General features: G+C 40.1%; 1 protein-coding gene across 14 annotated transcripts in view; it reads left to right on the forward strand.

Moving 5' to 3' along the window:
• CSNK1G1 (casein kinase 1 gamma 1) overlaps window positions 1-21,844 on the forward strand; it is a 211,031-nt gene that overhangs the window by 51,753 nt on the left and 137,434 nt on the right. For 13 of the 14 annotated variants that reach the window (XR_649202.3, XR_649206.3, XR_649204.3 and 10 more), the window contains exon 2: window positions 16,775-17,174. Coding sequence is in view for 11 of the 14 variants with exons in the window: in XM_009210369.2 (XP_009208633.1) it covers window positions 16,994-17,174 (181 nt within the window). In the remaining 3 variants the exon portion in view is untranslated. Of the gene's footprint in view, window positions 1-42; window positions 305-16,774; window positions 17,175-21,844 lie in introns of those variants that run through there. The other variant, XM_009210370.4, reaches the window with a different exon arrangement.

Genomic DNA, 21,844 nt, shown 5'->3' on the forward strand with positions numbered 1-21,844 from the left:
GAGCCTAGATCCCGTCACTGCACTCCAGCATGGATGACAGAGTGAGACTGCGTCTCAAAAAAAAAGTTCCATGTCCCTAAAGGCTGTGACATCATAATAACAATAATACGAATTATGATGTAGCAGTACGAGCTGCAGACAAAACCCCTCAGACACCAAAGGGCTTTATTCGGCCAGGAGCATCAGCAGACTTAGGTCTCAAAAAACCGAGCTCTCCGACTGAGCAATTCCTGTCCCTTTTAAGGGCTTACAACTCTTAAGGGGGTCCGCATGAGAGGGTCATGATCGATTGAGCAAGCAGGGGGTACGTGACTGGGGGCTGCATGCGTGGGTAATTGGAACAGAACAGGACAGGGATTTTCACGATGCTTTTCCTTACAATGTCTGGAATCTATAGATAACACAAGCAGTTAAGTCAGGGGCTGATTTTTAACTATGAGGCCCAGGGCGCAGCTCTGGGCTGTCTGCCTGTGGATTTCATTTCTGCCTTTTAGTTTTTACTTCTTTTTTCTTTGGAGGCAGAAATTGGGCATAAGACAATATGAGGGATGGTCTCCTCCCTTTATGATAGACAAGCTATATTAACTTTTTTTCTTTTTCTTTTTTTTTTTTCAGACAGAGTCTGGCTCTCTCATCCAGGCTGGAGTACAGTGGCATGATCTCAGCTCACTGCACCCTCTGCCTCCTGGGTTCAAGTGATTCTCCTGCCTTAGCCTTCCAAGTAGCTGGGACTACAGGCGTGTGCCACCATGCCTGGCTAATTTTTGTAGTTTTAATAGAGACAGGTTTTGCCCTGTTTTCCAGGCTTGTCCTGAACTCCTGGCCTCAAGTGATGAGCTTGCCTTGGCCTCCCAAAGTGTTGGGATTACATGCATGAGCCACTGCGCCCAACCTGCCTTAACTTTTTCTGGTTTTTTTTGTTTGTTTTAAAAAGCAAAGCTGAGTGCCAGTGGCTTATGTTTTTAATCCCAGTGCTTTGAGAGGCTGGGGTTGGAGAATTGCTAAAGGCCAGAAGTTCAAGGCTGCAGTGAGCTCTAATCATGCTCCTGCACTCGGGCATAGCTAACAGAGCGAGACCCTGTATCTTAAAACAACAAAAAAAACCCAAATGTGTGCTTTAAATAGATAAATTTTATGGTAGGTGAATTATATCTTAATAAAGCCATTTTTTAAAAACACAGATTTGACCCATGGAGAAATTTTGCCACAGAAAGGGGGCATAAATACAGTATTCAAGTGAGGAAGAGCGTTCAGTGTGTTAGAAGAAATTTTAAGTCACTCAAGGGAAGGAGAATTAGCTCCTTTGAAAATAATTTGTGGACATGTTAAAATCACTGCACAGATTTAAAAAAAGATTGTTTTAGGGAGACAGTTGTGAGGCCAGTGCACTTTTGGCTCAGTTGGAATGAATGGGTAAGTGAGTGGGCAAGCAGGATCATTTGGTTGGTGTGGCAGAAGGGAGGAGGGCTCAGGCTTTGGACTCCTCTGGCTATGTTTGACAGTGTGACCTAGTCAGTGAACATAATTCTCTGAGTCTCAGTGTCCTCTTTGAAAAGGAATAATTGCCTTTACTAAGGCAAGTAATTCCAGTTTGACTCCACTGAATAGGTCACACAGCACCTAGAGTCAATCGTTTAGAAAATGTAAATGCTAGGCCGGACGCGGTGGCTCAAGCCTGTAATCCCAGCACTTTGGGAGGCCGAGACGGGTGGATCATGAGGTCAGGAGATCGAGACCATCCTGGCTAACACGGTGAAACCCCGTCTCTACTAAAAAATACAAAAAACTAGCCGGGCGAGGTGGCGGGTGCCTGTAGTCCCAGCTACTCGGGAGGCTGAGGCAGGAGAATGGCATAAACCCGGGAGGCGGAGCTTGCAGTGAGCTGAGATCCAGCCACAGCACTCCAGCCTGGGCGACAGAGCGAGACTCCGTCTCAACTTTGGGAGGCCGAAACGGGCGGATCACGAGGTCGGGAGATCGAGACCATCCTGGCTAACACGGTGAAACCCCGTCTCTACTAAAAAATACAAAAAACTAGCCGGGCGAAGTGGCGGGTGCCTGTAGTCCCAGCTACTCGGGAGGCTGAGGCAGGAGAATGGCGTGAACCCGAGAGGAGGAGCTTGCAGTGAGCTGAGATCCGGCCACTGCACTCCAGCCTGGGTGACAGAGCAAGACTCCGTCTCAAAAAAAAAAAAAAAAAAGAAAATGTAAATGCTTTTCGAAAGCTAAATCCCTTTAAGCATAAATGTCAGTTCCCTTCTTAAATGGGTTCTTATTGGAATATCAGCGACCTATAAAATCCTGAACAATGGACTCCTGCTACCTCTTCACTTTGCTCATTGTAATCCCTGCGTTGCTGGTCTTCTTTCACCAAAAGCCTTTCTTAATAGGCTACTGCTCTTCCCTGTCTGGAAACTGTGTTCCCTAGGTCTTGACAAGGTTGGCTCTATCTCTTCCTTGAGGACACTGTTTAAATGTAGCTTCTAATTTATATTTTCACAACAATGTACAAGGATTCCCTTTTCTTCTCATCCACACCAATACTTGTTATCTTTAGTTTTTTTTTTATAATTGCCATCTGACAGAGTGAGAATGTAAGTTAGTATCTCCTATTATGTAAAACTGTATGGAGGTTTGTCAAAAAACTAAAAATAGAATTACTACATGATGCAGCAATCCTACTTCTGAGTATTTACCCAAAAGATTTGAAATCAATTTGTTGAAGAGATGTCTGCTTTCTTATGTTCATTGTAGCATTATTCACAATAGCTAAGTTACGGAATCAACCTAAGTGTTCAGCACATGAATCAATAAAGAAAATGTACACACACACGCATGCACACACACATATACATATTCAGCCTTAAAGAAGGAATTATGTCATTTGTGGCAACTTGGATGGAATTGGAGAATATTTTATTATGCTAAGTAAAATAAGCCAGGCACTGAAAGACAAACACCGTGTGTTCTCACTTATATGTGGAATCTAAAACAGTTGAACTCATAGAAGCATACAGAGACTAGAGGGTTGAGGAAGTGGAGAGACCATGGTTAAAGGGTACAAAATCTCAGCTAAGGGATATATATAATATATATTTTTTAAATTCTGTTGTACAGTGTGGTGAAGATAGTTTTTGTACATTTTTAAATTGCTGAGATAATAAATTTCAAATATTCTTACCACAAAAATGTTAAGTATTTAAGGTAATGGATATGTTAACTAGCTTGATTTAATTATACATTATATTCATAAATTATAACATTACTTTGTACCCCTTACATTTATATAATTATAAATTGTCAACATACAATTAAAAACATTTTTTTAAATAAATGTGTCTTCTAATAAAAGGCTTCCCACCCCTCTGTCTAAAACTCTTCCATGCTGTGCATAGTGACACATGCCTGTAATCCCAGTTTCTCAGGAGGCTGAGGTGGGAGAATCTCTTGAACCTATGTATTCAAGGCTGCATTGCACTGTGATCGCACCTGTGAAGAGCCACTGCACTCCAGCCTGGACTACATAGCAAGAACACATCTCTAAATATGAATAAAATAAAACTTTCCTCTTTGATTTCACCGTAATCCTTAGTTTAGCAGATCTTTGATATGTAGCATGGTCCTGATTTGTGGTTTTTTTATTCATGTGTTGGTGAGGCCCTCTCTACACTAGAAGTTCTGTGAGCAGAGGAGCTATATATGTCAAGTTCACTGTTATATCCTCAGTGGAATAACCCAGTTTTAGTCACATAGGAGGCACTCACTGAATAGTTATTTATTTAAAAAAAAATTTTTTTTTGCCATATACCTACAACCTTCTAACTTTTATTTTTAAGATTAAAACAAAAAATGTTCTTGGTTTTTGAGTTTTTTCTTTTTCTTTTTCTTTTTTTTTTTGGCTCCCAGCAGTAAACAACTACTTTGAGATTTTTTTCTTACGTTTTAAAAATTATTATTATTATTATTATTATTATTATTATTATACTTTAAGTTCTGGGGTACATGTGCAAAACATGCAGTTTTGTTACATAGGTATACACGTGCCATGGTAGTTTGCTGCACCCATCAACCCTTCACCTACATTAGGTATTTCTCCTAATGCTATCTCTCCCCTAGCCCCCCACCCCGCAGCAGGCCCCAGTGTGTGATGTTCCCCTCCCTGTGTCTATGTGTTCTCGTTGTTCAACTCCCACTTATGAGTGAGAACATGCGGTGTTTGATTTTCTGTTCTTGTGTTAGTTTGCTGAGAATGATGGTTTCCAGCTTCATCCATGTCCCTGCAATGGTCATGAACACATCTTTTTTTTTATGGCCTCATAGTATTCCATGGCGTGTATGTGCCACATTTTCTTCATGCCGTCTATCATCAATGGACATTTGGGTTGGCTCCATGTCTTTGCTATTGTGAATAGTGCAGCAGTAAACATACGTGTGCATGTGTCTTTATAGTAGAATGATTCATAATCCTTTGGGTATATACCCAGTAATGGGATTGCTGGGTCAAATGGTATTTCTAGTTCTAGATCCTTGAGGAATTGCCACATTGTCTTCCACAATGGTTGAACTAATTTGCACTCCCACCAACAGTGTAAAAGCATTCCTGTTTTACCACATCCTCTCCAGCATCTGTTTCCTGACTTTTTAATGATCCTCATTCTAACTGGCGTGAGATCGTGTCTCATTGTGATTTTGATTTGCATTTCTCTAATGACTGGTGATGATGAGCATTTTTTCCATATGTTTGTTGGCTGCATAAATGTCTTCTTTTGACAAGTGTCTGTTTATATCCTTTGCCCACTTTTTGATGGGGTTGTTTGCTTTTTTCCTTGTAAATTTGTTTAAGTTCTTTGTAGATTCTGGATATTAGCCCTTTGTCAGATGGATAGATTGCAAAATTTTTCTCCCGTTGTGTAGGTTGTCTGTTCACTCTGATGATAGTTTCTTTAGATGTGCAGAAAGAAGCTCTTTAGTTTAATTAGATCCCATTTGTCAATTTTGGCTTTTATTGCCATTGCTTTTGGTTTTTTGGACATGCAGTCTTTGCCCATACCTGTGTCCTGAATGGTATTGACTAGGTTTTTATCTAGGATTTTTATGGTTTTAGGTCTTACGTTTAAGTCTTTAATCCATCTTGAGTTAATTCTTGTATAAGGTGTAAGGAAGGGGTCCTGTTTCAGGTTTCTGCATATGGCTAGCCAGTTTTCCCAACACCATTTATTAAATAGGGAATCCTTTCCCCATTGCTTGTTTGTGTCAGCTTTGTCAAAGATCATATGGTTATAGATGTGTGGTGTTACTTCTGAGGCCACTGTTCTGTTCCATTGGTCTGTATATTTCTGTTTTGGTCCCAGTGCCATGCTGTTTTGGTAACTGTAGCCTTGTAGTATAGTTTGAAGTCAGGTACCCTGATGCCTCCAGCTTTGTTCTTTTTGCTTAGGATTGTCTTGGCTATGCGGACTCTTTTTTGGTTCTATATGAAGTTTAAAGTAGTTTTTTCCAATTCTGTGAAGAAAATCAGTGGTAGCTTGATGGGGATAGCATTGAATCTATAAATTACTTTGGGCAGTATGGTCATTTTCGCGATATTGATTCTTCCTATCCATGAACATGGAATGTTTTTCCATTTGTTTCTGTGCTCTCATTTCGTCAAGCAGTGGTTTGTAGTTCTCCTTGAAGAGGTCCTTCACATCCCATATAAGTTGTATTCCTAGGTATTTTATTCTCTTAGTAGCAATTGTGAATGGGAGTTTACTCATGATTTGGCTCTCTTGTTTGTCTGTTACTGGTGTATAGGAATGCTTGTGATTTTTGCACATTGACTTTGTATCCTTAGACTTTGCTGAAGTTGCTTATCAACTTAAGGAGATTTTGAGGCATGGTCTCACTCTGTCGCCCAGACTGCAGTGCAGTGGTGTGATGTCAGCTCATTGCAACCACCACCTCCCAGGTTCAAGCAATTCTCGTGCCTCAGCCACCCGAGTAGCTGGGATTACATGCATGCACCACTGCACCTGACTAATTTTTATAGGCGTGAGTTACCACACCCAGAGACAATTTTTTTTTTTTATTTTTTTTTTAACTATTTTTAAGAAGACTGGTTCTCACTATGTTGTCCAGGCTGGAATGTAGTGGCTATTGACAGGCCTGATCATCGTGCACGTAAACCTCGAATTCGTGGGCTCAAGTGAGCCTCTCACCACAGCCTCCCAAGTATCTGGGAATACATGTGTGTGACACCACACCTGGCTTCACAAAATATTTGTTGATTGAACTAGGAACACTGAATAAATGTAGTGGTTTGTATTTTTCCTTTTTGACACCTGGAAATTATCCAAACTCCTTCAGTAATTGCTATTATTCTTGAAGGTTCATTTATGTAGAAATAGTATTTAAAAATGCGTATGTAAGCTGGGCACGATGGGTCACACCTGTAATCCCAGCACTTTGCAAGGCTGAGGCAGGCGGATCACCTGAGGTCAGGAGTTCGCAACTAACCTGACCAACAAAGTGAAACCCCATCTCTACTAAAAATACCAAAATTAGCTGGGCATGGTGGTGCTTGCCTGTAATCCCAGCTACTTGGGAGACTGAGACAGGAGAATCCCGGGAGGTAGAGGTTGCAGTGAGCTGAGATCGTGCCACTGCACTCCAGCCTGGATAACAGAGCGAGACTGTCTCAAAAAAAAAAAAAAAGTGAATAAAATAAAATGCATATGTATGTATGTTTTTCTTTTTTCCTTTTTTTTTCTTTTTGAGATGGAGTCTAGCTCTCTTGCCAGGCTGGAGTGCAGTGGCACGATCTCGGCTCACTACAACTTCTGCCTCCTGGGCTCAAGTGGTTCTCCTGCCTCAGCCTCCCGAGTAGCTGGGATTACAGGCACGTGCCACCACACCCAGCTAATTTTTGTATTTTTAGTAGAGGTGGGGTTTCACCATGTTGGCCAGGATGGTCTCAATCTTCTGACCTTGTGATCTGCCTGCCTCGGCCTCCCAAAGTGCTGGGGATTACAGACGTGAGCCACCGTGCCCAGCCTCTTTTCCTTTTTTTTGAGATAGAGTCTTTCTCTGTCACCCAGGCAGTAGCATAGTCATAGCTCACTGCAACCTTGAACTCCTAGGTTGAAGGGATCCTTTCACCTCAGCCTCCCAAGCAGCTGGGACTACAGGTACACACCACCGTGCCCAGCTAATTTTTTTTTTTTTTTAGAGAGACACGGTCTCACCACATCACCCAGGTTGGTCTTGAACTGCTGGGCTCAAGCAGTCCTTCTGTCTTGACCTTCCAAAGTGCTGGGATTACAGGTATGAGCCACCACACCCAGTCTTTTTTTTTTTTTTTTTTTTTTAAAACAGTTATGTAACTCTTCTTTTCTTGTACAAGATACAGTACATTTCACATATGGCCCTTTTCCTGTTGGAGAAGGTGAATCAAGTGGAGGGAAGTAAATTGATATTGAGGCTGAGAATAAAATTGCAGATTTCTAGCCTGATTTTTCTACCTCTCACCTACTTTGTGCCTATGTAAATAGGCTGTTTATTCATCGCCAGGAAAAAGTGAAATAGGAGCTGACTATTGACAATTCCAGAAAGCACCCAGATAAGAATACTTAGAATTGAATCTAAAACAAAACCTACCGACCTCTTTTTTGGGGAGAGACGGGGTCTGTCTGTCTCCCAGGCTGGAGGGTAGTGGTGTGATCACACAGCCTTGACCTCCTGGGCTCAAGTGATCTTCCTGCTTCAGCTACCCAAGTAGTTGAGACTACAGGCATGTGCCACCCTCCTAATTTAAAAAAAGTGTCTGTTTGTAGAGATGGGGTCTCAGTATGTTGACCAAGCTGGTATTGAACTCTTGGGCTCAAGCGATTCTCTTGTCTTGACCTCCCAGAGTTCTAGGATTATAGGCATGAGCCACCACACCTGGCCAAAATCAGTTTCTTGGCTATAAGTTTTCATCTTTTGATGTTCTCTTATGCCATTTAAAATGGGTGAAAATTTGGGTTATAGTTTTCTAATGACTGTTGCCTTTTCACAGTGATCACAATGGTAACACATGGCACATAATTAGGGCAGGATATACCTTAAATGTCTGTTTCCCGAAACAAGCAATTACAGTGCCCTTCTTATGTACTCCTTTTAGCAACTCGCCATAGCACTAATCACAATGCATTGTAATTGCTTGTTTACTTGTGTAGTAGCTCTAGTAGCTTGGTGAAGGTTGTCACATTCACCATTTTATTTGCAGGGTACTTGTGACAGGTACTGTAGTCATGGTACTTGTGATTATCTTTTTCTTTCTACTCAGAATGATGGCAAGAATTATGATGTCTGGAGTTTGGATTTTTTTAGCCTTATGAGATCTGTTCATTGGTTGAAAACCAAGATTGAGAACTCATTTTTATGTGTAAGTGAGTGTGTGTGTGTGTGTGTGTGTGTGTGTGTGTTTTATTCACTAAGTCTTTGGGAACGTACCATGCTAGGCCCTGCAAATAAAATGGTGAATGTGACAACAGTTTTTACCTTCACAGAGCTAATACAAGAGTAAACAAGCAAAACAAACAAACAGTGCAGTGTGATTACTGTTATGGTGAATTAACTAAAAGGAGTACATAAGAGGGGCACTGTAATTGCTTGTTTTGGGAAACAGATATTTAAGGTGAAAACTAAATATGAGCATAAGTTAACATAATGAAGAGCAGAGATAAAGGGGGATCCAGGTCCAGGGCCCTTTGGAAGCCTTGAAGTAAGTTTGATGTTCATTAACATAAAATGTAAGGGAACAGTTTGACAGAAATTAAGCGGAAGAGGTAAGCAAGTGCCAGATCTGGAATGACCTTAAGCCATGTAAGGATTTTGTTTTATACTAAAGAAAGTCAGAAGACTGGAAGAGGCTGCTAGAGAGTTGAGGGTCCTCAGAGGTTGATGAAATCATAGAACAAGTACAATGAGAGTAAATGAGTGAGAGAGCTGGAAGGCAAATAAAATCAAAGTGCCACTGTATTTTGCTTTGGCTCCCTTACTTTAATAATGAACAGTTCTTCTAAAAATGTGTATGTAACTAGTGGGCATTGTAGCTCATGCCTGTCATCCTAGCACTGTGGAAAGCCAAGGCTGGAGCATCTCTTGAACCCAGGAGTTTGAGACCAACCTGGGCAATATAGTGAGACCTCATCTCTACCAAAAAAAAAAAAAAAAGTACAACAGGTAGAACAGACGAATTTATGACATTGAGATTAGTTGTTTTCACTGATAAAAGTAAGGGATCTGAAGATGTAAGCCCAAAGACATAAATTTTATTTATAATTTACTTTTTAGTTATAGGATCCAGTTATTTCCAGAGATCAACATTATAAAGAAATAAGATAAAAATAAGTATTACAGATTAAGTGGACAGTGTTTTCTGTGCCTTTTTGGCAAGTACAATACAAAGAACATTTTTTCCCCTGACCACGTAAGAGTATGTTGCTGACAGGCTGGGTGCGGTGGCTCACGCCTGTAATCCCAGCACTTTGGGAGGCTGAGGCGGGTGGATCACGAGGTCAGAAGATCAAAACCATCCTGGCTAACATGGTGAAAGCCTGTCTCTACTAAAAATACAAAAAATTAGCCAGGCGTGGTGGCGGACGTCTGTAGTCCCAGCTATTCGGGAGGCTGAGGCAGGAGAATGGCGTGAACCCAAGCGGTGGAGCTTGCAGTGAGCCAAGATCGCACCACTGCACTCCAGCTTGGACGACAGAGTGAGACTCCGTCTCAAAAAAAAAAAAAAAAAAAGTAAGTCGCTTACAAGATGTTTCATAAATCCTAGTACTTTAGTATACTACTAAAATGTAGTCTGAAGATTAGATATACTGTGGTGTGTGTGTATATATGTATGTATATGAAATATAGTAGTATATACTAAATACAGACAGGGTTTCGCCACGTTGTCCAGGCTGGTCTTGAACTCCTGGCCTCAAGTGATCCACCTGCCTCAGCCTCCCAAAGTGCTGGGACTACAGGCGTGAGCCACCGCGCCTGGACAGTATTTTGTAGTTTTGAGCATAGATTTTTTTATACAGGTTTTGTAATATAGCTTCCTAAGTTTCTTGTTGCTTTTTTTAGATAGAATTATTATTTTAATTAACAGGCTTTATTTTTAAATTCTTTAGGTACAGTTTTAGGTTTACAGAGAAATGGAGTGGAAAGTACAGAGTTCCTATATATTCCCTAACACTCTTCCACCCCCGTTTTCCCCTATTATTAACGTCTTGCATTACTATGGTATGTTTGTAGTAGTTAATGAACCAATATTGACACATTATTAACTAAAGTCGGTAGTTTACATTAGATAGAATGTATTACACTATTTGTATTATACATTCTAGGGATTTGGACAAATGTATAATGGCATGCATCTACCATTACAGTATCATACAGAATAGTTTTCCTGCTCTAAAAATCCCCTGGGTTCCACCTGTTCACCCGCTCCCCTCCTCACTCAGAATATCTGGCAACTATTGATCTTTTTACCATCTCCATAGTTAGTACTTTTCTAGAATGTCATGAATTTGGAATGTAGTATTTAGCTTTTTCAAATGGATTTCTTTCACTTAGCAGTATGCATTTTAGGTTGTTCTATGTCTTTTTGTAGCTTTGAATAATTCATTTCTTTTTATTACTGAACGGTATTCCATTGCATAGCTATACTGCAAATTTGTTTATTCATTCACCTATTGAAGGAAACTTAGTGTTTTCATTTTTTGACAATTGCAAGTGAAGCTGCTGTAAACATTTAGGTGGTGGTTTTTATGTGGACTTAAGTTTTCATTTCATTTTGGTGGATACCAAGAAATACGATTGCTGGGTCATAGGTAAGAGTATGTTTAGTTACATAAGAAACTGCCAAACTTTCTTCCAAAATAGCCATACCATTTTGCATTCTCACCAGCAGTGAATGAGAGTTCCTGTTGCTCCATATCTTCCTTAGCATTTGATGTTGTCAGTGTTTTGGATTTTCACTATTCTAGTAAGTGTATAGTGGTATCATTGTTTTAATTTGCAATTCTCTTGTGACCTATGGTATTGAGCATATTTTCATGTATTTATTTTCCATCTGTATATCTTCTTTGATGAGATGTCTGATTCAAATCTTTTGCTTATATTTTAACTGGGTTGTTTTCTGATTGTTGAGTTTTAAGAGTTTTGTATATTTTAAATAACAGGCCTCTATCAAGTAAGTGTTTTGTAAATATTTTCTCCTAATCATTGGCTTGTCTTTTCATTCTCTTAGCAGTGTCTTCCCCAGAGCAGAAGTTTTTAATTTTAGTGAAGTTAAACTTAACAATTTCTTCTTTCATTGATCATGCTTTTGTTGGTATGTCTAAGAAGTCATTGTCAAACCCTAAGTCATTTAGATTTTTTCCTATGGTATATTGTAGGAGTTTTATTTTGTGTTTTATATTTAGGTTGTGATCCATTTTGATTTTATTTTTGTGAAAGATGTAAGGTCTATGTCTAGATTATTTTTGTTTGTTTGCAAGTATATATCTAACTGTTGCAGCACCATTTGTTAAAAAGACTATCCTTTCTCCATTGAATTGCCTTTGCTCCTTTGACAAAGATTGGTATGTTTGTGTGAATCTATTTTTGTATGAATAGACTATATTTGTTTGAATCTATTTCTGGACTTTCCATTCTGTTCCATTGATTTGTGTATTTATTTTTATTTTTTTGTCAATACCACACTGTCTTGAGTGCTGTAGCTTTATAGTAGTTGTTTATTTATTTATCTTTATTTATTTATTTATTTTGGTGACAGGGTCATACTGAAGTGGTGCAGTGGCACTATCATAGCTCACTGCAACCTTGAACTCCTGGGCTCAAACAGTCCTCCCAGTTCTGCCTCCTCAGTAGCTGGTTCCATAGGCATGCACCACCTTGCCTGGCCGATTTTTATTTTTATTTTGTAGAGACAGGATCTCGTTTTGTTGCCCAGGCTGGTCTTGAACTCCTGGGCTCAAGTGATTCTCCCACTGTGGCCTCCCAACGCACTGGGATTACAGATATGAGTTACTGCACCTGGCCTTTTGTTTTGTTTTGTTTTGTTTTGTTTTAGCTTAAATGCATTTCAAGCCTTGTATTGGTACTTAAATTGTCCTACAGTGTCTTTTAATTTGTCCTATAGTTTTTGATAGTTTTATAAACACATATTCATGTGTGCACATGAGCACACAGATACCATTTTTGCTTAATGTTTGCTAAATACTTACCCTGGGTGTGATACTGCTTTTGAAACTTACTCTGTGTTTTAAACATCAGGTTAGGCTTTGATCTCATTCTTTGAAAAGCTTACAATTGGAATAGCAGATATTGGTACAAAAACCATTGGCAACCCAACATAAGGGGAAATTTGTTGGGATGTTTCTTAGAATAATTTTTATCCTTGACCAAAAAAATTTAAAAGAAAAAAGACAAGGAGAAAGACTTTTGTTTTTGTCGTATTATTTCTGTTTTGGACAGTAGCATGGGAAGTGATGCCTGAAGCTGAAACTCATAACCAAGCAACAGCAAGCATGAGGACCAAAAGCAATATGTGGTGGATGAAGAAGTAGTAGATCAGAAAGAGCCTGGTTTGCTTTTGAGTTTCACATACACTTACCATATGATCCAGCAGTCCTATACCTATAAATAAGTTCATCATAAGTTGTGTAAGAAGAGAGATTTAGAAGCCTGGCACTCTCTCTTTTGATTATTAACAAAAACCCAGGGTGTTTTGACTTTGAAATTTAAATATTTATGTGCCTCACTTTTGATAAAGCCAATATATGAGAATCTGAAATACACAAACAGTAAATTAGTGAAACTTTTTTTGATGCTTTTATAATACGACTTAATTTTCTTTTAGACTTCATGAAACCTCCCATATACTGTTTTACATGAATTTAAGTAGAGAGTTCAAATGATACGCCAAAGAGTTTGTAATTGAGCAGAGGGTAGTGATAAAGAAATAGGATTCTAAAAAACTTAGTAACTTTAATTTCTTAAATGAGAGATGCCACATAAAGTAGTATTGGATATTATTCATCTTTCTTTCTTTTTTTGAGGCGGAGTTTCGCTCTTTTTGCCCAGGCTGGAGTGCAATGGCGCGATCTCAGCCCACTGCCACCTCCGCCTCCCAGGTGAAGCGGTTCTCCTGCCTCAGCCATGCAAGTAGCTGGGATTATAGGCGCCTACTACGATGTCTGGCTAATTTTTTTTGTATTTTTAGTAGAGACAGGGCATCATCATGTTGGCCAGGCTGGTTTTGAACTCCTGACCTCAGGTGATCTGGCCACCTCGGCCTCCCAAAGTACTGGGATTTTAGGCATGAGCCACTGTGCCCGGCCTCATCTTTCATAATTATAGATTGAGCAATGCTTATGTCCCATGCATAGATTAGAAAATTGACACAGCACCTTTAGTGTCAGTTTTTGTCATGGTTGTGGGAAGTAAAGTGATTGTTCTGTTCTACAAGTAGGTGTTATGAATATTTTTCCCCAGCTGAGTGAGATTTTTGACTATTTTTTTTTTTTTTGACAGGGTCTTGCTCTGTCATCCATACTGGAGTGCAGTGACACAATCATGGCTCACTGCATCCTTGAACCTCCCAGGCTCAAGCAGTCCTTCAACTTCAGCCTCCCCAAGTCACTGGGACCACAGGTGTGCACCACCATGCCCAGCTATTTTTTTTTTTTTAATTCCTTAAGACGGGGTTTTGCTCTTGTCGCCCAGGCTGAAGTGCAATGGCGCGATCTTGGCTCACTGCAACCTCCGTCCCCTGGGTCCAAGAAATTCTCCTGCCTCAGCCTCCCGAGTAGCTGGGATTACAGGCCGGCACAACCACGCCTAGCTAATTTTTTTGTTTTTAGTAGAGACGGAGTTTTGCCATGTTGGCCAGGCTGGTCTTGAACTCCTGACCTCGGGTGATCCACCCGCCTTGGCCTCCCAAAGTGCCAGGATTATAGGCATGAGCCACCGTGCCTGGCCCTAATTTTTAAATTTTTTGTAGACATGGGGTCTCCCTATGTTGCCCAGGCTCATTTCAAACTTCTAGGCTCAAGTAATCCTTCTACCTTGGCCTCCCAAAGTGCTGGGATTACATGGACGAGCCACCACGCCCAGACAGTTTTTGGCTTTCTATAGGGTTTTTTTTTTTTAATTTTTAATATATATTTTTTGAATTTAATTTTTAATTTTTTAATTTTTTATTTTTTAGAGACAGGGTCTTTCTGTGTTGCCCAGGCTGGAGTTCAGTAGCTATTTACTGGCATGATAATAGCACATTCCAGCCTTAAACTCCTGGGCTTGAGCAGTACTCCCATCTCAGCCTCCCAAGTAGCTGGGGACTATAGGCATATACCATTGCACCTGGCTTCTACAGGTTTTTAGAATTCTAATTCTTCTAATACATACATGTAAGTAAACATGGATAATGAGGGCTATGTGTGATTAGTCCACCTAATGTTATACTAGTCTAAGTGCAATGGAAGAAATTAATGCAAAGTATTATAAAAATAACATCCATTTGTTGGAAGAAACAGAGTGAGCAAAAATGAAAAATGTGAAGAGAAATAGACAATGTAATACAGTTTCCAGATCTTATAAATGAGGCTATCGTAGTGATAATTTTTGAAAATTTGTGAGTTCTTGAATACTTATAAATTCACTGAATTGGACTAAGACACATTCTGCCTCTGTCCTCATATTAATTTATAATGGAAGGAAATATAGTTGGCAGTCTCACACATAGACATACTCCCAGTAATTATGATGTTTTTTTCTCTTTCTAATATCATTTGAGGGATTTGGATTAAAGACGAGGATAATCAGGGGATAGTGGATATAGTTGGAAATAGGAGAAATGATAAGGAAATATGAATTCTTAATGTTGTTCATGTAGGAAGTTCGGTAGTTGCTGACCTCCTTTCATTGCTTTGATTTTTTTTCCTTTACAGAATATACATTATAAATGGAAATCTATTGTAAAGCAAAACAAACAAAAAATGAAAATAAGCAGTTTATTTAAACTATAATAGAGCAAACAGAAGCCAGGCACGGTGGCTGATGCCTGTAATCCCAGCACTTTGGGAGGCCAAATGGGTGGATCACCTGAGGTCAGGAGTTCGAGACCAGCCCAGCCAACATAGTGAAACCCCATCTTTACTAAAAATACAAAAAATTAGCTGGGTGTGGTGGCAGGCATCTGTAATTCTAGCTACTTCGGAGGCTGAGACAGGAGAATCGCGTGAACTTGGAAGGTGGAGGTTGCAGCGAGCCTAGATCTCGCCATTGCACTCAGCCTTGGCAACAAGAGTGAAACTCCATGTCAAAAGTAAATAAATAAAGCAAGCAGATTGTATTATTGGATTATGTGCCCACTTGTACAGTCAGCTGACAGCTTTTTGCCTGTTACTTTAGTAGGGAATTACAGGTATCCTCAGGAAGTTTAGAGTGTAGGCATCTTTGCTCTGTTGTGTAACTGCTGATGATAACCAAACATTTGTTCTAATTCTCTTAAGTTTTCTGTCTTTCTTTTTCTTTCCTTGCTCCCTCCCTCCCTTCCTTCTTTCTTTCCTTTTCTCGGAATGTCACTCTGTCACTCATGTGGGAATACAGTAGCACGAGCTTGGCTCACTGCAACCTCCGCCTCCTGGGTTCTAGCTGTTCTCCTGCCTCAGCCTCCCGAGTAGCTGGGATCACAGGTGCCTGCCACCACGTCCAGCTAATTTTTATATTTTTAGTAGAGATAGGGTTTTGCCATGTTGGCCAGGTGGTCTCAAACTCCTGACCTCAGGTGATCTGCCTGCCTTGGCCTCCCAAAGTGCTGGGATTACAGGCGTGAACCACCACACCCAGCCTTCTCTTCCCTTAAGTTTGAAGGAAAACATTTATGAAAGTGAAATATAAATGTGTGTTTAGTATGTGATTAGTGGTAACAGCATTTTTTTTTTTTGTTAAGAATACTCACATGGATAATCAAATATAGCATCAAAATTATCTCATTGCAAACATTTGTGCTGGGCTCAGTCCTGAATTTGGACACTGCAGAATTCTGGTAGAGATGAATGTTATGTTTAAGATTTTTTGTTTTTGTTTTTGTTTTTTTGCTTTATTTTCACTTTGGGGTTCTGCAAAGGATCTCTTTTTGGCGCTCTGTCATTGCATACTCAGTATACAGCAAAAACCACCAAAAGTTTAGCTTTTCAGAATTTTAGGACTACTTAATACCAATAGAGTTTTGGAAATTCCTTCATAGAGGTTGTCTGTGTTGATTGGTAAGTGTAGAATACATAATTCTTGCCGGTACTTGGTAAATGGTGGGGATTGGGGAATGGGGCAGTGAATAGTCTAATTTCTTATAAGTCTTGGCAAAATTAAAAGGAAGAGCTTAAAGTTAAATCGTCCTCAGTTTCTTTAACTTGGTTTCAGCACTGCTATGTATTTCTGTTAGCCAGTGATGAAAAAAACAACAATTGTCTTTCTTTTTGGTCATATGTACATTACTAGAAGAAAGCATTTTATATTTAAGGCTTGTGTGTTTCCTTAGCTTCTATGGTTTGCAGCCTCCTGAGCTTATGATACCATGTGAATAACTAATCTAGATGTTAAACTGTTGGAGGATAGAAAACCAAAACCCATTTCAGGAAGCTATGCATTTTGCTCACCTTTGGATAGGATTCATTCTAATTAGTAGAGACTTTCTGAATTTGTTTTAAAATTTAATTTTTAACTACGTGTTTTCTTGATTTTTACCTAGGTTACAAGATGTTCAACTAAGCCTGAGACCTAGTGACTACATTTCATACGGGAACAAATCAATGGTTTTTCATCTCCCGGAGATACATTAGAAACAAATATGGTGCTAAAAGAACTCCTTACCTTTCTCTGACTACAATTTATTTGGACATACTTTTGTATTGAAGAGAGGTATACACACTGAAGCTACTGCTGTACGGAGACTTTGTCCTGTAGGATCATGGACCATCCTAGTAGGGAAAAGGATGAAAGACAACGGACAACTAAACCCATGGCACAAAGGAGTGCACACTGCTCTCGACCATCTGGCTCCTCGTCATCCTCTGGGGTTCTTATGGTGGGACCCAACTTCAGGGTTGGCAAGAAGATAGGGTGTGGGAACTTCGGAGAGCTCAGATTAGGTAAGAACTTGGTTATGTCAGTGACTTCTACTAACAACAATACCTATAATAAGCCTTGGTGTGTTTCAAGACAAGCCGTTTGTAGTTTTGCAAGAAATGTTTCTTAAGGAGAACCTATTGTTATAGGAAATAATTTATGAAGGGGCACTATGGTCATTATCAATTATTTGTTATCCAGGGCTCATCTGTCTTTGTGTGTGTGCAATGGGCTTTTAAATTTTCTACCAGTTCTGAGATTTTCTGATGAACATAGAGTTGCATACAGGTATCAGTAAAGTGCAGACTCTGATTTAGGAGGTCTGAGGTGGAGCCCCAGATTCTGCATATTTTTGCAAACTCCAGGTGATGCAGATGCTGTTGGTCCTTTAAGAAGGGCATAAGGCTTGGTTTAATTCAGACTCTGCCTCCCGGGTTCACGCCATTCTCCTGCCTCAGCCTCCCAGGTAGCTGGGACTACAGGCGTCCGCCACCACGTCCGGCTAATTTTTTTTGGTATTTTATTAGAGATGGGGTTAGCCAGGATGGTCTTGATCTCCTGACCTCGTGATCTGCCCGCCTCGGCCTCCCAAAGTGCTGGGATTACAGGAGTGAGCCACTGCGTCCAGCCATTTATATACTTTTTAATGGCTCTCCCTTGATGAGTGAGATAGAGAAAACAGAAGGCCGTATAAATATATGAAGTTAGGCCGGGCGCGGTGGCTCAAGCCTGTAATCCCAGCACTTTGGGAGGCCGAGACAGGGCGGATCACGAGGTCAGGAGATCGAGACCATCCTGGCTAACATGGTGAAACCCCATCTCTACTAAAAAACACAAAAAACTAGCCGGGCGAGGTGGTGGGCGCCTGTAGTCCCAGCTACTCCAGAGGCTGAGGCAGGAGAATGGCATAAACCCGGGAGGCGGAGCTTGCAGTGAGCTGAGATCCGGCCACTACACCCCAGCCTGGGCGACAGAGCAAGACTGTCTCAAAAACAAACAAACAAACAAACAAAAAAATATATATGTATATGAAGTTGGAGATTAGCTTGGAGAATGTGGAAGGGTCATCTTTGAGGCTAAAGTATTTTCTTTTTCTTCATAGCTCTTGAGACTGTGGATTAATATGAAGACTCATTTTAAGAAACTTTGGCTCTTGTGGGGAATGGTGGGAGGGTGGGAACATAATGTAATTATGTTTTTACCTCTCTTACTTCCTTTTTTTTTTTTTTTGAGATGGAGTGTCGCTCTGTCACCCAGGCTGGAGTGCAGTGATGCCATCTCAGCTCACTGCAACCTCCACCTCCCGGGTTGAAGTGATTCTTTTGCCTTAACCTCCAGAGTAGCTGGGACTACAGGCATATGCCACCATGCCCAGCTTATTTTTTTTTTTTTTTTTTGTATTTTTATGGAGACGGGCTCTTGCCATGTTGGCCAGGCTGGTCTCGAACTCCTGGCCTCAAGTGATCCACCTGCCTCGGCCTCCCAGAGTGCTGGGATTACAGGCATGAGCCACTGCACCTGACCACTTCTGCTATTTATGATGGTCCTGCGTAGAGAACATGGACAAAATCTTACCTCTGATCCCTCATAGAGAACCTTGGAGAAACATCACCATACTAGTCAGAGACCATTTGAATTTAAGAATGATGAGAATGGATTTATTTTTACTGTTAGAAGGCTGGTAACCTGGAGATTCAGGATTTAATTAGGGTAATGAAAGGGTCTTTATATTCAGAATTGTGTTCAGGTTAGCAAAGCCAGCAGATGCTACTTATAATAGGAGTAAGATGTGTAATTTCATACTGCTTTACTTTCTAGCAATTACAGAGTTGCTTTAATGAATAGTTTTGTGAATATTTCTTCATGTCATAGACTGACTTTAACATCACAGTACTACTTGGATGGATTAAATAATTATGACATAAACATCCACAAAATGATTGCTAAGAGGCAGTTTCTAATGCATCTAAATCTTTGAAATCTCAAAACATCAGACAATTGTTTCATTTCTGTGAAAGTGAAGAAAAACCTTGGTGAATTAAAAGTGGAAATCTGTTTAATCACTTTAGTCTAGATTTGTATTATAAGTTTACATGGGAATGGAAAAATTCATTCAGTTAAAAGCTTACATTTATAGCCCATATGTATTTTCAGAGTAGTATTGTGTTTTGTTTCCTCTTTGAATCTGAGATAATTTTGATGTTTCTCATTTGGACTTGCTTGTAGTCAGAAGAACTTGTCTTTCTTTTCAGGTGCTTTTACTCTTCTCTGCTTGTCAAGTTTTCATTAGCCCTGGGACCATACCGTTATGGCCTTGTATCTAGAAAAGATACTTTCAGAATTGTTTGGCCTCTTCCTAACAATAGAGCGGGCTGCATACTGCATTCCGTCATTTTATTGCTTTAATATTACCGAGGAGAAGATTGTAACCTACAAAATTCCAAAGTCAAGGCAGGTGCAGTCAGGCCTCCATCATGGCTACCACCTACAAGGCCCTGCTTCTCTAAACTAATTTCCTTTCTTAGACACACAGTCTCTCAAACAGCCAAGTGCATTTCTTCTTATTGTCTCTTTTTTTTTTTTTTTTTTTTTTGAGACAGGGTCTTGCTCTGTTGCCCGTACTGGAGTGCAGTGGCATGATCATAGCTCACGCAGCCTCCAGCCCCTGGACTCAAGCGATCCTCCTACTTCAGCCTACTTAATAGCTGGTGCATAAGAACACACCCAGCTTATTTTTTTATTTTTAAATGTTTTGTAGAGATGATGTTTCACAGCCTGGTCTCGAACTCCTGGCCTCAAGCAATTTTCCTGCCTCAGCCTCCCAAAGTGTTGGGATTACAGATGTGAGCCGCCATGCCTGACCAACCATGTGCATTTCTGCTTCAGAGACTTTACACTTGCAATTCCTTCTGCTTGCAGAATTATTTCCCTAAAATTTTGCATAGTGGGTTGTTTCTCATCCTTTAGGCCTCAGCTTATGTCTTACCTTCTCAGAGAAACATTCTATCACTTCTTCCTCATTCCCATTTAAAATAGCACATTTCTCCTGTAGCACATTCTGTCTCGTCAAACTGCTTTATTTTATTCATTGCATTCATCACTATCTGAAATGACCATATATATGTATGTTTCCCTATTAATTGCCTCTCCTTACTTGAATATAAGCCCTTTAGAGGGCAGGGGTTCTTTCTGTCTTGTTTACTGTTATTTATGAGATGGAAGGATAAAAAGCTGATGAATAGGAAGAGGGGGGAAATAAAGCATACTTTCCTTTGGGCTCCAGGTTTATGTGGGGGTGGTGGCACATAGTAGACCTATTGATTCCAAACAGCAAAAAAAAAAAAAAAGTAACGATAGTGCATTTTGGTTCTCTGCAAATGTTTCCACCCTATTCTACGGCTTTTTTGTTTGTTTGTTTGTTTGTTTTGTTTAGGTGGAGTTTCACTCTTTTTTCCCAAGCTAGAGTGTGTTGGCACAATCTCAGCTTACTGCAACCTCTGCCTCCCAGGTTCAAGTGATAGTTTCCTGTCCCAGCTTCCCAAGTAGCTGGGATTACAGGTGTGTGCCACCATGCCCATCTAATTTTTTATTTTTAGTTGAGGCGGGGTTTCACCATGTTGGCCAGGCTGGTCTTGAACTCCTGACCTCAGGTGATCCACCCACCTCAGCATCCCAAAGTGCTGGGATTACAGATGTGAGCCACTGCACCCAGCCCCCATTATACATTTAACAACTATTTCTTAAATATTTACTGATACTAGACTCTGGGAAGGATAGAAATAACAAGATATAGTTATTGTCCCTACAAATACCACAGTCTAGTGGTAGATAGAAAAAAACAAGTTGCAATACAAAGTGATAATACAGCAGATTGTGGGCTGGGTGTAGTGGCTTATGCCTGTAATCCCAGCACTTTGTGAGACCAAGGCAGGCAGATTACTTGAGCTCAGGATTTCAATACCAGTGTGAGCAACGTGGCAAAACCTCGTCTCTATAAAAAATACAAAAATTAGCTGGGTATGGTGATATGCATCTGTAGTCCTAGCTACTTGGGAAGCTGAGATGGGAGGATGGCTTGAGCCTGGGAGCCTGATGCTACCATGAGCCAAGATCACATCACTGCACTCCAGCCTGGGTGACAGAGTGAGACCCTGTCTCAAACAAACAAACAAAAAACCAGATTGTATAGAAACTACGTTGGCAGAGAAGGTTAATAAAGGCTTCAAAGAGGAGGTTTGATTTGATGATAGGACAGGATTTCTGCTGGTAGACATAAGGAAGAAGAACTTGTGCAGGATACACAATCACTAGATATTATGCAAGTGCCCAGCATATCACAGCAGCATTTAGTTATAAGTGACTGGGTCATAGGATGTGAAGTGAAAGAAAAGTAATAGAATGAAGTTTTTAGGTAAGTTGGGATGAAATTGTGAAGTGTTTGCATATATTAAAGCATTTGGACTTTATCCTGTAGGCAATGGGGTCGAATCATCAGAGGTCTTACAACACGGTGACATGATCTAGTTTATATTCCAGAAAGAGAATTCAGGTTGTATTGTAAGATTAGATCAAATAGGAAAGAAGTTGACAACTTGTAGGTTTTGCTCTAATTGTAATATTTATCATGTTGTACTTTATTCTTCCATTTCTCTCTCCCAAGATAGGTGTAATGGTATTACTTTGCTTTATTAGT

The sequence above is a fragment of the Papio anubis genome, chromosome 7, assembly GCF_008728515.1.
Source record: "Papio anubis isolate 15944 chromosome 7, Panubis1.0, whole genome shotgun sequence".
Taxonomy (NCBI): Eukaryota; Metazoa; Chordata; class Mammalia; order Primates; family Cercopithecidae; genus Papio; species Papio anubis.